The following is a 19,463-nucleotide window of genomic DNA, read 5'->3' as shown; positions in this document are numbered from 1 at the left end:
TGGTACTAAATTGTGACATCCATCTTATGATAACATGAGATTTGAACTTCATTACTAAATTGTATGCAATGTGTCACAATCTGTAATACGATTGTGCCCCGAGTAAGTCATCGAGCACGATGACTAAGTTAAGTGAGGGAAAATGTCACAACCATACTATAAAGAGAGTAGGTTGTGACCTTCACGTCGCAACAATAGAAGCGATGACCCTCAAGTGGCGCCCATCCGACCACGCGAGGGCCTAGACGAGTGCCATGATGTGATCGAAGAGAACGATGCATCATCCAACACACCACCACGCAAAGTAGGCACTGAAGACAAGTTTAGACATAAGCAAGACTGAGACATCAGAATAGACATGAAGGGCAAAGATAGGCTTGTTGAAGGGCCAGGTAGAGCCCCAAGCCTTAACCTCAAAAGTCGGGGTTCCAGAAAGAATTTGAGCATGCGGTTTGGGAGTTAAGTCCATCCATATGAAATAGGAATGCTCGCCAAGTTTGATATCAATCGGACACCGGACGGACAATGCACGAACACCGTATGACCGTTCACCAAAATCATGTCTAGGCCTGGAAAATTGAAAATGGCTCAAAATGTACCATAGGAGTACCATGGTGTTAGCTCTCCACCACCCCTGACGAGTGTCTCGGGCGACTTCCTTTGAAATGAATTTTTGAAGAACAGTACCGGACGGCACGGGTGTGTCGGTATTGCGTCCTAATCCCCGTGTTGGAGGTTGCTACATACACTCATTATCCGGTACGGTATCCGTAAACAACTCGGCATGGGCACGAGAGGGCCAATGCCTCGATAGAACTCGGATGGATGGATGTACGGGAAGTCCCGATGGGATGAAAGACACGCGGGCCCATTCTCGATGGCATAACCGAGCGAGTTATGATGGCCAACGACATCCCGAGACTCGGGATGGAGTCAAGACATATGGACCCTGTCGATGGAGATCGAGATGACAAGATGAGAGGCAACGTTGCATTGAGAGACCTTGTCCCGAGTAGAGGCAAGGTCGAGCCGAATGATTTGGCCTAGCGTAGAGGCAAGTTGGATGTCTCACAGACGATTGAACATGCACGCGCAAACGGCGTGTGTAGTCGAACAAGCTTGTATTTTGCACAAACGATGTTCGATTGACGAAAACAAACCTCGCGTAAAGTACGACGAAGCCACAAAGCCGAGTTAAAAATATATATGGGGCTTAATTCCCTTAAGGCTAGTCGTGAGCGTGTCAAAATCACGACAACACAGTAAAAAACCGTAGGACCGTGGCACAATGCATGTTCATCATTGTATTCTACATGTTATTTCCAATATTTTGTGTTTATATGCCAAGTTATAAGATCGAAAAACAAAAGAATGGAAAGAGTATTACGATCATTGGCTGGAGAATCGAGAACTTTCGTTTATCTTTCTAAATTCTGGATAAAATGTCAGAAATGGCCATCACAATGTTATCGTAGCACTGCCAAACTCGTTCCGCATCTTTATCTCTCGCTGCATAATCCATCTGCAAATCGTCAAAATTGAAGAACAGAAGAGTTGAATTGAAGAAGATCATCAAGGCATTGTCAAGCTTCAAACGATCAAATCAAACTTACTCGAGTAACATTGTTGAAGAGAAGAGAATAGAGTTTCCTGAGAGGAGGTCGCTCAGCAGGCGGTTTATATTCAATTATAGTGTACAGATCCTGTTTGAGCAGCGGCGAACTGCTTCTCAACTGCTTCTGCGCTTCCTTCCAAGACTCCGATTCAATTAAACCTCTCACCTGCAAAACCGCTTCCGCATGGCCTCTGATTCCGCTCTCCGCCTCCTCGAAGCTCTGCTCCGGCGCTATCAATTTCAGATCCAAAGCATTCGTTATTTTCACAGGCGTCGAGGCTACAGACGACGACGCCATTAAAGCCATGAATCCCAGCCCTAATCTTCTGCTTATGCTTCTGCAATTGCTACAACGCTTGGCTGTGATGCTGAACAATTGAAAGGAGATTATAGGAGGAGAAGAAGAGAAATGGATACGATTACTGAGGTTTGAGACTGAGATTGGGCTTAATTCCGCCATTGAAGTACAGAGAGAGGCTTCCTCCTGATCTCTGTATATTTATGGAAATGAGAAGCTCGGAATATGCCACGTCAGCAAGAGAGAATTTGGTCAGATTTATTTATTTATTTATTTATTTAAAATCTTGTGTAATTATTAATATGTTACGGTAAAAATAAATAGCTTAATTTCAAATTGTGAAATTATCATAAATCAAGTGACCTTTTCGTATGGGCTTTCCTTGTAGATAGATTGCAATCGATCGACCAATTTGATCATATCTAAACCGCGTGGGTAAAGCTTCAAGCTTCTAATCATTCTTTTATACAATTTTGAAGAACACAATTTTCAAGACCAACCATGTTTGTTTGGTTGTTTCTCCTTCTTGTCAGCAGTGAATACCAGGAGGCTTCTAGAGAATACAAACCCTAGCACAACAAGTACTCCTTTCTATGTTTCCATGTCCCTTCTGTGTGACGATTGGAGTCCCATCATATGCACAAGCAACTATAGTGATGACGACTGGAGTCCCATCATATGCACAAGCAACTATAGTGATGACGACTGGAATCCCATCATATGCACAAGCAACTGTAGTGATGAGCAAACCTTGAGCGAAGGAAGCAAGAAAAAGGCCCCCTAAACCGCTTTCGTTAAAAGGAAAAAGATTACATTTGGCTCATTAGGGATATCATGCCACTTTGGTAAGTGAATAATCCTAATGGTAGAAAAAACTCCCTCCCATTTGATAACCTATGAAGAAAAGAACACCAGAAGTGAGACAATAAATCAGATTCGAGACAACATAAACTAAAGGAACAAATGGAGCAAGATGATCATAATGAACAGCTCGAGTCGTTCCAGTGTAACATTTCTTATCTAAGTAAACGACGTGCATGTATTTTAACCAGTCTTTGAAAATGATAGTTGTTTGAGAGTATTTATAAGCAAAGGAATTATGAATACAAAGAGTTTACACACACTGATCTAATTTGAAGGCATTCATTCAACTGCATATCTAGTTTGATTCCAAGTTCCAAAGTAAACGTCTTCCAAAAGCTCGTACAGTTTCCCCTAATAGCTTAGTATTCCAACGAACCAACAGACGGTAGCCCCGAAACATTTTCGGCTTCATTGCCACCACTGGTTAGTCGCTGACCATCGATAGGGTTGAAGGACTCGATTACCTGTTCCCTTAGTTCCTGAACGTCTTGAGGAGAAAGTATCTTGATATACCAAACATTATTGACAAATGCCCTGCAACATATAAGAACAGTACATGCAGAATTAGCAGACAGGAATTTAGGACAGGAAACGAAATTCTTCGTCTCAGAAGTCGATACCAGTTGAGAAAACCATGTGCAGTTCGGTTACTGTTATAGAGAAGTTTTGAAGAAATTTAGGACACGAAACGACGAGCTTTCTCTTTTCAGTATTAAACCAAAACAATTTGGAACGATGGTACCATTTTCATTGTAAGCACAAGTCTATAAAGGGGATGCATGGAAGTGAATATATACGGTTGAGCTCAGGTTATTTAAATGGAAAGGCATCCAAGTACTTACTCCCAAGGGTCGTCTCCAAGGAGAAGTGCATCGTTCTCCCTGTCGACAAATACAAGCTGCCAGCCTGATCTACAAGGGTCTTCCAACTGTCCCTCTATGCCAAACATCTGAGCCAGCTCCTCTCGCAGCTCCTGATAGCTACTGAACCGGGAGATGTCTAGCGAACGCCCAACAGACCCAGTTTTGTAAACCTGCAAGAAAAGGAGTTATAAGCCAGCACACAACTAAGATAACAGAATTCACCACGTGTATTTGCCCGGTTCAAACCTTCACAAATGTCTGAGTTGGATTCGACGGATCAACTTGCCCCGAGCTGTGCAACAACTCGGAAGAGCCTTGAACACAATTGTACAAAGAATTCTGAAATCCAGAATCTCCCAGTGGCATTGAGGTTGAATCAGGAGCAATTGATGGAGAAGCATAAGTGGGCACATTAGAGGGAAGCAGAAGCCCAGATGAATCAATATTAACACCAAAAAGTGTAGGACTTGGAGAATCTGAATTACAATTTCCCAGCTCCAAAATCGAGTCTCTACCAGAAAATGGAAAGGACATCGAGTTTGGGTGAGCATCGACCGGTGAATGAGCATTCTTAGAAACAGGAGATTGTTGAGGTAACTGCTCGGTTAAGATCGATTGCCCACTTCTATAAATATTGGAAAGATTTCCAGTCCCTTCAGCACATGATGAAGCAATTATGTTTCTTCTAGAGGAAATGGATTCTGGGTAATTTGAATTCGAATCCATAAGGTTTGATCTGGGAAACGTGGGCGATGGCACATTTGAATGCCCGCCCTGATGAAATTGATTGCTTTGAACCTGAACGGTATCGTGATACGTATGCTGTTGCTGGTTTGGCAGATCCTCGGGTTGATTTTGTAGCGTTTGCTGAAGAATGTGTTGGGGTAGGTTTTCGGACATAACTTGGCTTGGTGCTTGCAGGATGTTCTGAGGCATAGATTGTTGAACCAATTGCTGTTGTTGCAGCTGCAACAGAGAATTATGGAGGCCTGCCTGTTGAGCGTATTGGAACGGCTGTTGAAGATGCATTATTTGCTGTCTCAGCATATCGACACCTCCAAGGTTCGGCATTCCTGCAGCCAACATGGCTTGATACTGTTGGTTATGATCATTTCCAAACATGGAAGAATCAAGTCTCTGCTGCAACCAGGGCAGTGAACCCGCAGATTGCAAATTCAGCAAGTGTAGAGCTTGTTCCCCGACTCCTCCCCGTAGCCACATTAAGCCATTCGATGCATCATCTCTGTTATCTGTAAGGAAATAGACCATTAAAAAACGTGGTTATGAACCATGGGCACATTTGTGAAAAATTTTAAGCGCCGTGACCCGTGAGCATAAGCAATCCCTGGTAAATGACAAAACAGGGTGCCGAAATTTCCTACAAGCCATAAAAAAATGGAATGATAGAAGATACACAGAAGAGCACGAGGAATGCATTAACAAAATATCGATATGCTGATATGGAAGAAATAATCCATCAAAAACAAGAATCCAATAACAAAATAGAGAATATGCTGGTACTTATAAGTTATATTTCATTGGAAAAGAAAATCCAAAAACAAAATAGAGATACGTGGATACAAAATTTTGAAATCTGGAACTAGAAAGAAGCACAGGTAATAACATCAATGTGAGATCCCACGTCGGTTGGAGAGGAGAACAAAACATTTTTTTATAAGGGTGTGGAAACCTTTCCCTAGCAAGCACGTTTTAAAAACTGTAAGGGAATTCCGAAAGAGAAAGCCCAAAGAGAACAATATCTACTAGAGGTAGGCTTAGACTGTTACAGATGGTATCAGAGCCAGACATTGAATGAAGGGTGTGGAAACCTCGCCTTAGCAGACGCATTTTAAAAACCTTAAGAGAAATCCCAAAGAGGACAATATCTGCTAGCAATAAACTTGGGCTATTACAGATGGTATCGAAGTCTCACACCGGGCAATATGCCAGCGAGGAGGCTGAGCCCCAAAGAGGGGGGGACACGAGGCGGTGTGATAGCAAGGCACTAGGCCCCAAAGGGGATGGATTGGGGGGTCCCACATTGATTGAAGAAGGGAATTTGTGCCAGCGAGGACACTGGGCCTCGAAGGGGGGTGGATTGTGAGATCCCACATTCGTTGGAGAGGGGACAAATCATTATTTACAAAGGTGTGGAAACTTCTACCTAGCAGACGCGTTTTAAAAACCTTAAGGGAAGTCTGAAAGGGAAAACCCAAAGAGGACAATATCTGCTGATGGTGGGCTTGAGTTGTTTCAAATGGTATTAGAGCCAGACACCGGATAGTGTGCTAACGAGAACGTTGAACCCCAAAAGAGGATGAATTGTGAGATTCCACATCGGTTGGGGAGGGAAACGAGCAAGGTTGATATATCTCATGTTAGCTATGTACTGTGTATTGCAGGAAACAGAGGAGGGGAAAGAACACCAGTTGACTGGGACACAAGACTCAAAATTGCTCTTACAGCAGCAAAGGGCATTGCTCATATTCATACAATGGGTGGTCCAAAGTTCACTCATGGAAACATCAAGGCCTCAAATATTCTCCTAAACCAAGATCTCAATGCTTCTGTCTCTGACTTTGGCCTTACCCCTCTTATGAATGTCCCAACTTCTCGAACTGCAGGTTATCGTGCACCCGAGGTGATCGAAGCTCGTAAACANGGGGGGAGGGTGAGACTATGAGATCCCACATCAATTGGGGAGGAGAACGAAGCATTCTTTATGAAGGTGTGGAAACCTCCCCCTAGAAGATGCACTTTTTAAAAACCTTGAAGGGAAGCCCGAAAGAGAAAAGCCCAAAGAGGAAAATATCTGCTAGTAGTAGGCTTGGGCTCGGGAATTTTTTAAAAAGCTGCCAGCAAACGTAATCCAAAATGAACGTGCGATCCCAATCATGTTAACTCCCCTTCTTTATCCTCACACTTCTGCACAGACTCCAACTAGTAATCCAAAATCAATTCATTTGATACCTAAAGTAAATATTTTTATCCACTTAAATTTTCCATCTCAAGAATATGCATTACAAAGCATCAAAGACTTCAGAAAATAGTTCACACACCTAATTCAGAGCGCAGAAATGAGTTAAGTAAATACAAAACGAATACCATGAACAGACGAGACTCCAGGATGCCATGGACGTTTCAATCGAAGCGGAAAAAGGGAAGGATACATCGGAAATGTAGTTAAAGGCTCAATTTCCCACAACGATACCCTTGGCTGCCTCTCCCCAGCTGTTGACTCATCCCACCCGACCTGCAAAAGGACATAGTAACACAAATAAAGGCCAATGGTCAAGGTACTGAAAGGAACAAATTCTCTCCATTGCTATTTAATGTTATGGTTTACGGAATAACAAATTGATAATTCACAAAACCTTCACAGTAGAAAAGCTGACACTGAACTGCTGAAGTTTTAGAACAAAATCATTTGAGCACCCTAAACGACAAATGTCAAACCGACAATCTTTTCCGTATACTAACAAATACTACTAAACTTTAAATATATTTGAAGTGCATTAAAGCATATAACACCATTGGAGTCGGGTTTTCAGACCACTGTTCGTATAACCATAGACCTTTTCTGTACTGAAACTACTGTAAGAGAGTTTAACTCATATTGAAACAACCAAAAGATGAGGATTGTACTCTAATTTTTAGCAACCGAAAAGAACAGGAGTTACTAAATCAGCCGTACAGTAGAGAAAATAGTCATTCCTACTTTAGGCGAAAATCTTAGCATATGGTACTACATTAAGTAGAGAGAAAGATAATGTGATAGTAAATGGAGCAAGTGTTTTTGTGGAACTGTTGTAGAAATAAAGCTGAAACACCTTGACAGAACGCCAATGAGAATTCGACCAACGAACAGGATCGAGATCACTTATTCCAGTTATAGTACCCATGTACCTGACAATTCAACTATCCACATATTAGCATCCAGAAACATGCATATGCCCGAAATAAAAGGTAGAATTTTAACCTCGACACTGTCGAAGAATGCAATAGTAACAATCTATATTTCATATAAAGTCTTTGTCTAATACTTATGCTATATCTCTACATAGTCACAGATTATATCTCTACATAGTCCCTAAAGACAAAAGAGAAAATTTTCTTTAGAAAAAAGCTCAAAGAGAAACATAAAATCTAATAAGGGACCAAACATCACTTGATGATCTCTCGAGCCCTCTAATTATTTCTCTCCTCCCAAAGCTCCCACGAGATGGTACTCTTAACTTAACACAAAAACTTTCGTCTCTAGCAAAAAGGGGAATTTAGAAGGAAATCCTAGGTCATCTTTCTGCAACCCCTCTAGTAGCTAGCCAAATCGAGACCGGACTTTCAAATAACAAATTCCAAGCAGCATAATCTACATCGCAACTCAAGCAGCCCCCTACAATGAATGGAACACCAAGGCCCCACTATGTTCACATTTCTCCACCCTATCTAAGGTGTTACTATTTTGTGGAGGACATACCAAGCAAAAACCATAACCTTTTTGCAAATTTTCATCTTCCACGATGAAGTGAAGTCAAAATCACTCAAAGGAGAGCGATTGACTAGGTAAGAAAAAAGGATCTAAACGAAAAGCCAACAATCAGACTATGACTCCAACATGAACATATCACCTCGCCAGAGTACAATGAAAGTCACCCAGAAAAGAAGGTTGACAACTTCCAAAGCTTTCTTATCAAACAAAAAAAGCTTTGGAAACCCAACATAAACAAATGAGAGGGACCAAGCTGAGGCAAAACAACAGAAATCAAATGACTCCTCCCGATAATAAAATGATATAAATGTGGAAACACAAAATAGAGAGGTCTATCCTCCAACCGCTTATCTTTCCTGGAAAAAAATGTTCCTCCCGTCCCCCACATTACATCGGACAAAACACGAAAAGAAAGGGTACTCCTCAGCAATACCTTTCTGTTCTAGACCTTTCGTTTCTCGTTTTGGTAGGAAAAAGAACTGCACATAAAAAATGGCATATACAAGTAGGGGAAAACCACCTCAACCAAGGATTGCAATTTGCAAAGAACGCCTCATATTGTTCAAACCTCCCGCCATGTACATCGGGCCAATTATTTCCTTGGTGGTGACCTCAAATTTGGGTGCTTTTTATAAGTTTTTTCCTTTTTTCTTTTTGCATATGTAACTACGAATACTTAATTTCTATAGAAAAAACTGTCCAGAAAGTGATGCATGCAACCAGCACACTATTTTTCTAGTTAAACAATAAAAATAATATCAATGCTATAACATTTGCACTACTTGACAGATATTCAAAGGAATCTAGCCATAAAGTATAATGCACTCATCATACACTGTCAGTTCGTTATTGATTAGCCATTCAGCTTCATTAAAAATAAAATGAGAAAAAAAAACATCTAAAACCAATGGTCACTGAAGACGGAAGCTTGTACAAAAAGCAAGATATGCACCCTACCCCAGGTCTGAAACCACTGTTCACATCAGTTCCTTCTCTTTTTCAGTAATATTTTCAGCAAGCTCTAAGTGAAGTTCACGTACATTAGATGTGAGAAAACAGAGAGGGAACTGAGAACTAGGAACAAGTTAACTGATTGTAAGACAGGCAGTCAGTGATGTGCTATCTGGAGTGTTGGCCTTGTATAAGTCTACAAAAAAAGTGGGTAAAAGTTGTTAGATGCCATGAGATACAAGGGGTGGGGATAAAGAAAGAAGGATGGGCAGATATAGGAAGTCAGTTCCCTTAGTTTCAAGAGGAGGTAGAAAAGCTAAGGGCAGTAATCTACCAAACGTAACCCAGAGCGGTATGAGGGAGTTAAATAGAAATACGTGCATCCAGCCCCATTTGAACAGCCGACTTTTTTAACCTTTTCTGTTTTTACCTTTTCCTAATAATTAGTTTGGAAGGATTCTTAGTTGGGGGAGAGACCCGTGTGCATTGTTTCTTTATCTTTATATTTATCATTTTCCTGATAAGAGGTTGGATTCGGGGACCTCTATCTTACCCTCTTTTGATAAGTACTAGTCACTATCCCCGGGGTTTCGTCATCCTCTCACTGACGAAGGGGTAATTACAATCGTTGATCTCATTACTATCTTTTTTGATCAGATGTTCCATCATGGAAGAAGGGATTCTAGGTTTTGGGTTCCCAAACCCGAGTCTCCCTGTAGCTCATTTTTCCATCTCCCTAGCATCCCTTCTCCCACCCAAGGAGCTTCTACGTTCTCCTCTGTTTGGAAGGTTAAAAGATCTTACAAAAGTGAAACTATTTGCCAGACAAGTAGTGCATGAGGGATTGAACACAAAGGAACATTTCTCAAGACTTCATCTTTCATGTTGCGGTCACAATGGTGAGTTATGACCATCTTTTGTAGTATTATTTGCTCGCTTTCTCCCTCGGAGATACTTTTCAAAACCATTGAGGTGGATACAACTCGTAACAGAGAGTGTTGTTCCATGATTGAGGAGGTGCTCCTAAATCCACCTTTAAGTAACAAAGGGAAAGGTTTATAGAAAGCTTGTTTTCTTGCAATTTGTGGGGTATTTGACTTGAGGAATAAAGAATCTTATGAAGGTTCAAGAGGAGGATGAGCAAAGAGCTTTGGGAGTCCGTTAGATTAACTCGTCTTTCTTTTCGACTAGGATTCATTCTTGTAATTGAATTTTTGGGTTTTTTCTGTTAGCTCGTTTTTTAATGTTCATTTCTTTGCATGAAAGCATTTCTTCTTGTTAAAAAAGGGCATTGGGACAAAAGAGAAATATTTTTATAGTTCAAGTTTCAAATATCTATACAATTTCTAATAACAGAAAATTCACTAAATGTGACCCCTTCCCCATCCTTGACCCCCCCCCCCCCCCCCCAACAAAAAGTTCCTCCGGATCTGCTAGCAATGGGCTTAGCTGTTACAAATGGTATCAGAGCTAGACACCGAACGGTGTGCCATCGAGGACGTTGGGCCCCCAAGGGGGTGGATTGTGAGATCCCACATCGATTGGAGAGGGAAACTAAGCATTCCTTATAAGAGTGTGGAAACCTCTCTCTAGTAGACGCGTTTCAAAACCGTGAGGCTAACGACAATACGTAACGAGTCAAAGCGGGCAGTATCTGTTAATAGTGGGCGTGGGCCGTAAAAGAATACCACTCAAGCCAAACTTTACCTCTTGTAGAGATGTAGTAGGCTTTCTAGCAAGATGAAAGTCATCTTTGAACCTTTTCCACCATCATATCCCAACCAGTTTCCAGAATTACCAAGCTAAATCCTTGGAAAAAACACCCATTCTTATACATGTCACAATCCAATTCTCATCTTTCTAAACCAAGGAGAAGCTGGCTTCTTCGATTGATGCAGAAAGCCAACCATAGTTCATGTTAACGCTTTGGTTCCTAAAATAGAGGGAAAAGCATTCTCTTCTATAGTTTGGTACACAATTGACCTACTATAGTATTTCCAACTTCAAGAACCTTCGAAAAACTGATTTTGGATACCTCGAGAATCTATGGTGCACTCAATAAATTTCTTCAAAACTACGACATTGCAGTGCAATTCATCTCAATTACCTAATAATAATCGTGTTCCTGCCACAATGTTGAAAGACATCGATACATTTCGTGACAGTTATTCTCTCTTGCTTCATGGCTTCGGTCATTATAAGTCATTATCCTGATTTCATAAATTTGAGCAACATCTCGAGCCTTGAATAAGTGCAGTGCATGAAGTCCCATATGGCTTGTGCACTATGTAAAAACATAGATGTATCACTAATGGATGGCTCCATAGAACTCCAGAGCCATGACATTATCATGGAATCTTCCTCATCCCATGTAATAAATCTAGGATCTGGCTTCCCTGATTTTGTTCCAATGAGGTGTCAAAGTTTTCCCCTGAATTAAGGTAAGCACACATTTTTTAAAGCATTTGAGGATTTTTTTTTCCTGTTGAGTCGGTATAACAATCAAATCGGTTGCAAATCACCTTTCATTTGAACCATAGGAACTTCCTCTATTGGCGATGAGAAGTTTGATTCTTCCGACATGATAGAGTAGCAAAGAAAAAACTAGTCAGTCTTAGTGCAGAATCTCGAGGATCAAAGCAAAGAAAGTTGTTATCCAAGTGGCCCAAGTGATTCTTAGTCTAGGATTAAAGCTCGATCGTTTTGTCTGGACTAACGCTTTTGTCCAAGTGGGCCAAGTGGGATTGAAGCACGTGATTGGAATGGGCCTTAAATGGGGAAATTGTTTGGAAGCAGGTGGTAGAGCAGCTGTCGATGGACTGGATCTAAGAACCTTGCGAATCCTGGAAATCGTGAAGGTTTATCCAAAATTAAGGCTACTACAAGTCCGAGAATTCTTCTGCAAATCGGCCACAGATCTGAGTGAAACTTAGTTATGATGGACGAACCAGCCAGATGACATCACAAAATGATCTTACTTGCTTTTCCTCATTCCAAAGTTTTTCATCACTGAATTTCCAAACCATTCTTGTAGCCAATGCTTTAATCAAAATAAGGATTTACCAAGGCGACATACCTTTCCTTTCAAGCAACAAACCTAGAGGTTTCTCCATATACATCTCTTCTAGAAGATCACCATGAAAAAAGTCATTTTTAATATCAAGCTCATGCAAGGGTCAGTGATGAATAGATGCAAATTAAGCGAATAACCTAACAAAAGCCAATTTAGTAGCCAGAGAAAAAGTATCAGAATAGTCAACTCCATAAGTTCGTGTGTAGCCTTTAACAATAAAAGGAGCTTTCAACCAAGCTACAGATCCACCTGCATCGACTTTGATTGCTCCAACAATACGCTTCTTTTCTATTGGAAGATAAACTAAATCACAAGTTTAGTTGTAATCTAAGGTAGTCATCTCCTCCAACAAGGCAACCAAGATGAAACAAAACCTCATGAACAGTCTTAGAACAAATATAGACTATAGAGACCTAACGAAAGAACAGGAAGAAGAGTGCAAAAGGTTATATCAAACGAAAGAGGAAATAGGATAAGTGTACTGATGTTTACATTTACAAAGGGCAATAGGAAGATCGAAAAAGTGTCTGGCATAGGTCATATAATTAAAGGAGCTGGTTGTCGATAAATCTGAGTAATAGGTAGGAGCGTAAAAACGGGTACAGATTGAGGTGGGAGGTGGATCATTAGAAGGCTCTCACAAGAAGAGAGTAACGTAAATAAAAAAATCTTCCTTTTTATGCTCGACGAGACTCTTACTCAAAGGTGGAGAAAATAAAGAAGAATCTTCAAAGAAGTGGCATCAAGAGAGAAAAAATATCGATCAAGACTAGAACTATAACACTGATACCCTTTTTGAACACGAGGATAACCTTGGAACATATATTTTTAAGACTTTGGATCTAGTTTAGTGGGTTGACAGTGAACATAGCGAACAAAGCAAGTACAACTAAATATTTTGGTTGTAAGAGAAAATGAAGGTCGTTTGAGACGAAGTACGATAAGGTACCTCACCCTTACAAACCGAGGAGGGCATGCAATTTTTTAAGAATTAAGGTGTTGATACACCAATCTAAAGATATATGGAATATGCATCTGAAAGACTAAGGCTTGATAAGGATTCAATGTTCACTTAAATAAGAACTAACATCGTGAGAGAAGTAATTTTTAGCATTATCACTCGGTAGAACTTGAAGAGAACCACTACATCGAGTTTGTATTTTGACATGGAAGTTACAAAAAAGCGCGAGCAACTCATGCTGACCAGAAGTGCTGAAGAGGGAAGTATGCAAGAATATTCTTAAATCAAACGGATTATAATAAAGTATTTAAAGTTATCATACCTTCGAACGCTTGACTCTTCAGTCTCAAAAAGCATCCGAAAACGCATCCCTACTGAAACACGGGTATGAAATACAGCTTTAACATATTTTGTCAGAGGGATGACAAACTCTGATGGGCTAGCCCTGTAATCATTTTTTACAGAAGAAAATGTTTTAAGAAGGGTCAAAAATTAAATTATAAAAAAGCTATAACAGTAGTAAAATTAAAGAATATTTCAAAACCTGGGGTTGTAGAAAACTGTGAAACAGCTATTGGTTGCGGCAGCATGAGCAGCAGCCGCAAGGAGTCCAATGTGCATGCTATCACTTGATAAAACAGAAGAGGGCATCACAGTTTGTGGTCTTGTGGCACGGCGTATACCCAAAAGAAGCTGATTTTTTTCGTTCCTAGAGAAGTGATTCAGGGTGTTCAAATTATGAACTCTGAAATAGGACACATAGAATGAAAACGCAAGGCGGAAAATGGAATAGTTACCATATAAAAAGCACAGAATCCCCAGCAACCAATCTTTTGGCACTAACAAACACACTCCAACCAGTTGTAAGAAGATGTCGTTTTGGCTGTCCTGTGACAACAAAGATAATAAGCCACGTCAGCTGCCGATGCAGTTTACAGTTCCCGAATCGATTTTTAAGTTGAAAAACAGACTTTCAATGAAGAGAAATGATAGTGCAATATAAGAAACCCCAAGCAACCTTTACAAAAGCCAAGCAATCAGAATATGAGAACATCTTTCCCCGTCTATCTTTTATCTCGATTGTTGTTGGGATAAAACCACAAATATTTTACTCAAAATCGATACGAGCTTTTGAACAATCTAGTAAATTAACGGTTTGAGAAGAAGAAATGTTAACGAGGCCTCCAAAGTGCTCTCCAATGGCTTCAAAAGTGCTTCTTTTCCAGTATGACAATGGTAATTTTTTTAAAGGAATCCATTCTTCATAACCTTCAATGAACTCCAGATGAGAATGCTTGTCATAACACCAATTTTCAACTTCAAATATAATTCTCCAAAAAGCCCTCATTTACCTTCAAAACTTTTTTAAGGAATTATTCAACAAATTTCAACAAAGCCTTATCAGTCATGAATGGATTGATTAAAATCCTAGATAGAGAACAGTCTTCTAGAACTTTTTGAATTTCCTACCAAGACTTATGAACAAACAGCCCGAAAACCACAAAAAATTCATTAAAATTCAAATTCATCACTTCTTAAGCTTTTATTACCCAAAAAGATGATCTAGCAAAAGTCGTTTCAAAATTCTGACTCATCAAATCTTCTTCTCTTTCACAACCTCCGCATAAGTTTTGAAAGGCTGTTTTCCTTTATCCTCCACGGGCCTAAATAAGTTTCTTTCCAAGGATTTCTTATGTATGCTTTTGTGAGACCCCAGATCGGTTGGAGAGGGGAACGAAGCATTCCTTATAAAGGTGTGGAAACCTCTCCCTAACAGACGCGTTTTAAAACCTACCGGAGAAGTCCAGAAGGGAAAGCCCAAAGAGGACAATAGTTTCTAGCGGTGGACTTGGGTTGTTACAAATGGTATCAGAGCCAGACACCAGGCAGTGTGCCAGCGAGGACGCTGGCCCCCCAAGGGGGATGGATTGTGAGATCCCACATCGGTTGGAAAGGGGAACGAAGCATTCCTTATAAGGGTGTGGGAACCTCTCCCTAACTGACACGTTTTAAAACCTTCAAGGAAAGTCTAGAAAGAAAGCCTAAAAAGGACAATAACCGTGCTTGGGCTGTTCCAGCTCTCCTCATTTCTTTAGAAAATCCCTTAACCTTTCCCATAAGACAAGGCAATTCTTTTGTCCAAACTGATAGGAACTCGTAACATCTTCCTACCACCGGAAGGTGGCCAAACCACACAATTAAAGCACCAACCATGGAAGGATCTATATTAAACAAAATGTACCAGAAGCATCTCTGTCCTATTTAAAGGAGTGTGAATACATTGGATATTGCAAACTTTCTGCCAAATAGCACTCAAACCATTGAAGAAGGTGGACGACAAAGGTATCACTTCCTTGTTTTTCATATATTCAACAACAACAACAAAAAAAAAAAAAAAAAAAAAAAAAAAAAAAAAAAAAAAAAAAAAAAAAAAAAAAAAAAAAAAAAAACATCTTAGTTCAAACCAATTACAGAAATAAATATTACGAACACAACTCCTAATGTCCATGACGCTAAAGATGCACCAAATAAAACTCGAAGTAATAGATTCAGACAAAAGAAACTAACCCAAATACTGGTTGACAAAAACAGAAGGTGAACATACATACATACATAACCTCCTAACTAATAATGTTAAGCTTGAACTCAAAAACCAAAGGTATGAAGATGGCGAATGGAAGCTTCAGGTTGAAAGAGTTGGTGACAGCATTTTCAGGGCCAGGGGTCCTTCGTATGTTTCTACCCGTTATGTAATTCAATGTTTATACTCTAATAAGAACCAACCTCTCTTGGAAGTGAATTTTATTTGCAAAACAAAGTGTCTTACATTTGAAGAACTTGATATCACTATTACTTTGAAGAAAAAGCAAAAATGATTGATTAATAAGTTCCTTGACAGCTTCATTTCAAATGCCAACTAAAACTGAATGCTTAGTGCACACTACAAATAAATTGGTTGAACTAAGATCAAAGAAAAGGTTGAAGATAACTTAAAAACCATCAACAAAGAAAACTTTGGCACTTATTTCCACAAATGGACAGAACATAAGGGGACTTGCCTCGAAAAATATGCCTAAACTTCCATTCAACATCGTGAAGATCCCGTGCAATCAGCTCTTGCGCTGGTGGCTGCTGTGAAAAGTCCTGCAGGGCCATACAAAAGAAAGATGGCAAAAGTCATCCATCATATCCAACAGAATCATATAACAGAATATATGTATGTACCAGCGGAGGAAAAACTTTCTCAGCAGCACGACGAGGTACAGAGAATCCTCCATGAGTGCTCGTATCACTTGCAGTCAACGTCTTGCAAAAGTAGTTTGTTGGCTGTCTACTTGGAATCCCCAATTCCATGGGTAGAAATGTATCCTTTTGCTCTTGCTGTATGTATGAAGAATTTGAGCAAAGGAATTAACAAATGAGGCAAGAACTGAAAGAGAAATACAGTTGTAAAGATATTTTACTGCAGTCAGCGGCTGTAATGTCATTTGAGCGTATACTTCATCCGTTTCCACATCTGCCTGAAATGTCACACATACAAACAAATCCTGCTTTAGAGTTCTCACCGCTTGATTAATCTAATTTCATCATTTATGGTTAATGATTGATTAATTGTAAGATCGCACATCAGTTGGAGAGAAGAACGAAGCATTCTTTATAAGGGTGTGGAAACCTCTCCCTAACAGACGCATTTTAAAAACCTTGAGAAGAAGTCCAAAGAGGACAATATCCATTAGCGGTGGGCTTGAGCCGTTACATTAGTGGAAGATTTACGCATTAAAAGCATTAATCGTGAAAGGAAAAGGCTAAATACACTCAAATTACATGAAATATAGAGAACCCACATGCATCGTAACGTTGTGAAGTTGACATATCAACTGGGGAGGCAGGTTCGGGTAATTCGGTATATGCCCATCAACTTCTTTGTTGGTTGTGGCAGCAACCTACAAACACACAAGAAATCAACAGAAAAGTCCTTTCAAATTTCAATTCCACAAGCTAATCCAATCACAACTAACTAAACTACTGCACTAAGTTGACATATCAAATGGGGAACCGCATAAATGGAAATTTTCATTTTCGAACTAAAAAGAAAAATGAAAAAAAGAAAAAAAAAACATGGAACCTGTTCGCTGTGCCCCTGAGGGAAGTAGACAACCCGAGTCCCAGAAGTTGGGAGGGACACAAGGGGCCCCGCGCATGCATGCCATAGCTCTGAATTCAAGCATTTCTTTTCCCCTCCTATAATCATCATCATTATTACAACGCCATAATTAAAGCTCAGCACAGCAGTGATCAAAATTAATGGCGGGAGATGAGGGAACCAAAGCATTTAATAAAGGGGAGAGAAAACAAGAAGCACATAATAATAACTCAAAACAGGATTTCAAGCGTCCCAAATTGAAAGAAAACAGGGAAAATCATATCATACCTTCGTGATCCTGCTGACCAAACCCTGATGTTGAAAGCTTCATATCAAGCTTTACCCAATCACTAAAAAAGGTCTCAAAACACAAAAAAATCAAAAACAAAAAAGAATAGTAAAACCCTAATGGACAGGACAAGAACCCTGCCGGAAACTCATACCTCTCAATCGATAACATTAAGAAGATTCTTCCGCTGCCTAAACCCAACGCAATCGCTCACAACCCCACCGCGCTCTCCCATCTCCCCCGCCCCAAATCAAACCAACCCAATATCCATCGCTCTCCAAAACACAGAATCGTTAAGGGTTTAAGCAGAAAACCCCCCCAAAAAATCCCCAATAAAACTCGAAGCAAACAAATTCAAACCTCGATCAATCGACCCATAAAAAGGCAATCCAGACAAGATCCCCACGAGAGAAAAACGAAAGGGAACAACGATCAAGTGTGGAAACTGAGAAATAAGAGAAAAATTAGCACAAAAAAAAAGGTCACCCACTGACAAACAAGTGTAGAGTAAGGCGGTAGTAGCTGAATCGGGACTGACTGAGAATGTCAGTGAGTACAAATACACAGAGAGAAAGAGTAAAAGAGAAGAAGTGGGTTCTTCATTGGAGCTGAGCTTGTTCCAAAAACTGAAAGATGAGAGAGAAAGAAAGGGTGAGGAGAGAGAAAGCACGGTCAAGGCAAAGCAGAGTCTGTGTTTACTGTAATGTCAAGAAGAGTGAGAAAAAGAGAAAATCTAAAACCAAAAAAAGAGAGAAATGGAGTCCAGGAGATACTAATTTACAACGAAGCAATCTAAGCCCTTCATCTATCCGTACCTTTTCATCTTCACCGTTCATTCTCCCTTTGATTTGACAGCAGGCATGTGCCACCATCCTCCAGTGGTCCTTGTCAGAAAGTACGGATTATGTTAAATAATCACATTTTTCCTTTTTTTTTCTTTTTTTCTTTTACACACATTTTTTCTTTTTCTTTTTCTTTTTCTTTTTTTTAGTTTCCTGTTTCCTAAAATATCTTTGGTTTTATTTTAGTTTTAAATATGCAAAATTTCAAAATTTGTGATCTTTTAAAAATGTATCGTTTTTTATTTTTATTTTTTCGATTCAATTTTATTAAATAATAAACTCATTAACTATAATCTTATTAAATAACATTTTAATATATATTTTGAAATATTATATTCTAAATAATTAAATAAAAATAAAATAAAATTATGAACGTATTCCAAAGAAAAATATATATTTTAAAATTAATAATAAATTTAGTAGTACAGTTCAACCTATTTTAGTTCTAACCGAATTTTTATTTATTTGAACTACATAGTTGAGCAAAAATTTAAATATAATATAAATCGGACTAAATGTGAAAGTGTATTTGTTTGTTATTTTCAAGCATAATATAAAGTATATTTAAATACTAATAATTTCATGCTTTTATTTATTTATTTATTTCAGGTAAGATAACTCGTGACAGCCAGGTTAATCATAAACTCACTAAAATCATAACCAACAATAATATATTAGAAATATAAACCGTGGAATTCAAGTAGATTTTAGATAATTAACTCTCCACACACATACGAGTCAGAGTACTACTTAAGGACAAGACTTTTGAGAGTTTAAGGCGAAAAATATGCTTTAAAAAAAGTCAAACGTGTTCGAAGTAATATTAAACGACATGCATGTAAAACATACCAAATCATCGACTCTCTCGTTCCTATAAACTAGGAGTTGTAGTGAGATAAATATGTTCGAACGAAAACATTGAAATAAAAATATTACAATTGTGAAGTTACTCAATGATTATCTCTCTACCCTATTCGTCGTACTCGTACTTGTCTGTACATGAAAATTGTTTTGAAAAAAAAGTGAGTATTAAAAATATCCAAGGTAAATATACATACCAAAACAAGCAAACTC

At 39.2% G+C, this 19,463-nt stretch overlaps 2 protein-coding genes across 4 annotated transcripts; both read right to left on the bottom strand.

Annotated features, from left to right (window-relative positions):
• Positions 1 to 305: 305 nt before the first annotated feature.
• Positions 306 to 2,106, bottom strand: LOC111487796 (psbQ-like protein 3, chloroplastic). Of its 2 annotated transcripts, none has more exons than XM_023135333.1 (2): positions 1,614 to 2,106; positions 306 to 1,509 (listed from the first exon to the last, which is right to left on the bottom strand). In XM_023135333.1, exons 1-2 carry the CDS (start codon positions 2,073 to 2,075, stop codon positions 1,459 to 1,461), a joined length of 513 nt encoding a protein of 170 aa, XP_022991101.1. In that variant the 5' UTR covers positions 2,076 to 2,106; the 3' UTR covers positions 306 to 1,458. The 2 variants fall into 2 exon arrangements, with proteins under 2 accessions (XP_022991101.1, XP_022991100.1); XM_023135332.1 differs by having other exon boundaries at positions 1,195 to 1,522; positions 1,614 to 2,103.
• A 781-nt stretch (positions 2,107 to 2,887) lies between these two features.
• LOC111486985 (auxin response factor 8-like) lies at positions 2,888 to 18,264 on the bottom strand. Of its 2 annotated transcripts, XM_023134182.1 has the most exons (15): positions 17,702 to 18,264; positions 17,547 to 17,608; positions 17,241 to 17,356; positions 16,960 to 17,058; positions 16,579 to 16,635; positions 16,340 to 16,495; positions 16,174 to 16,258; positions 13,912 to 14,002; positions 13,659 to 13,823; positions 13,437 to 13,559; positions 7,471 to 7,546; positions 6,746 to 6,893; positions 3,887 to 4,890; positions 3,620 to 3,810; positions 2,888 to 3,311 (listed from the first exon to the last, which is right to left on the bottom strand). In XM_023134182.1, exons 1-15 carry the CDS (start codon positions 17,716 to 17,718, stop codon positions 3,137 to 3,139), a joined length of 2,565 nt encoding a protein of 854 aa, XP_022989950.1. In that variant the 5' UTR covers positions 17,719 to 18,264; the 3' UTR covers positions 2,888 to 3,136. The 2 variants fall into 2 exon arrangements, with proteins under 2 accessions (XP_022989950.1, XP_022989949.1); XM_023134181.1 differs by having other exon boundaries at positions 17,547 to 18,263.
• Positions 18,265 to 19,463: the final 1,199 nt, after the last annotated feature.

Source organism: Cucurbita maxima, unplaced genomic scaffold, assembly GCF_002738345.1.
Source record: "Cucurbita maxima cultivar Rimu unplaced genomic scaffold, Cmax_1.0 Cma_Scf00012, whole genome shotgun sequence".
In the NCBI taxonomy this organism is placed as follows: domain Eukaryota; kingdom Viridiplantae; phylum Streptophyta; class Magnoliopsida; order Cucurbitales; family Cucurbitaceae; genus Cucurbita; species Cucurbita maxima.
The sequence above is the reverse complement of the archived record's forward strand: the minus strand, read 5'-3'. Positions and strand labels throughout refer to the sequence as shown.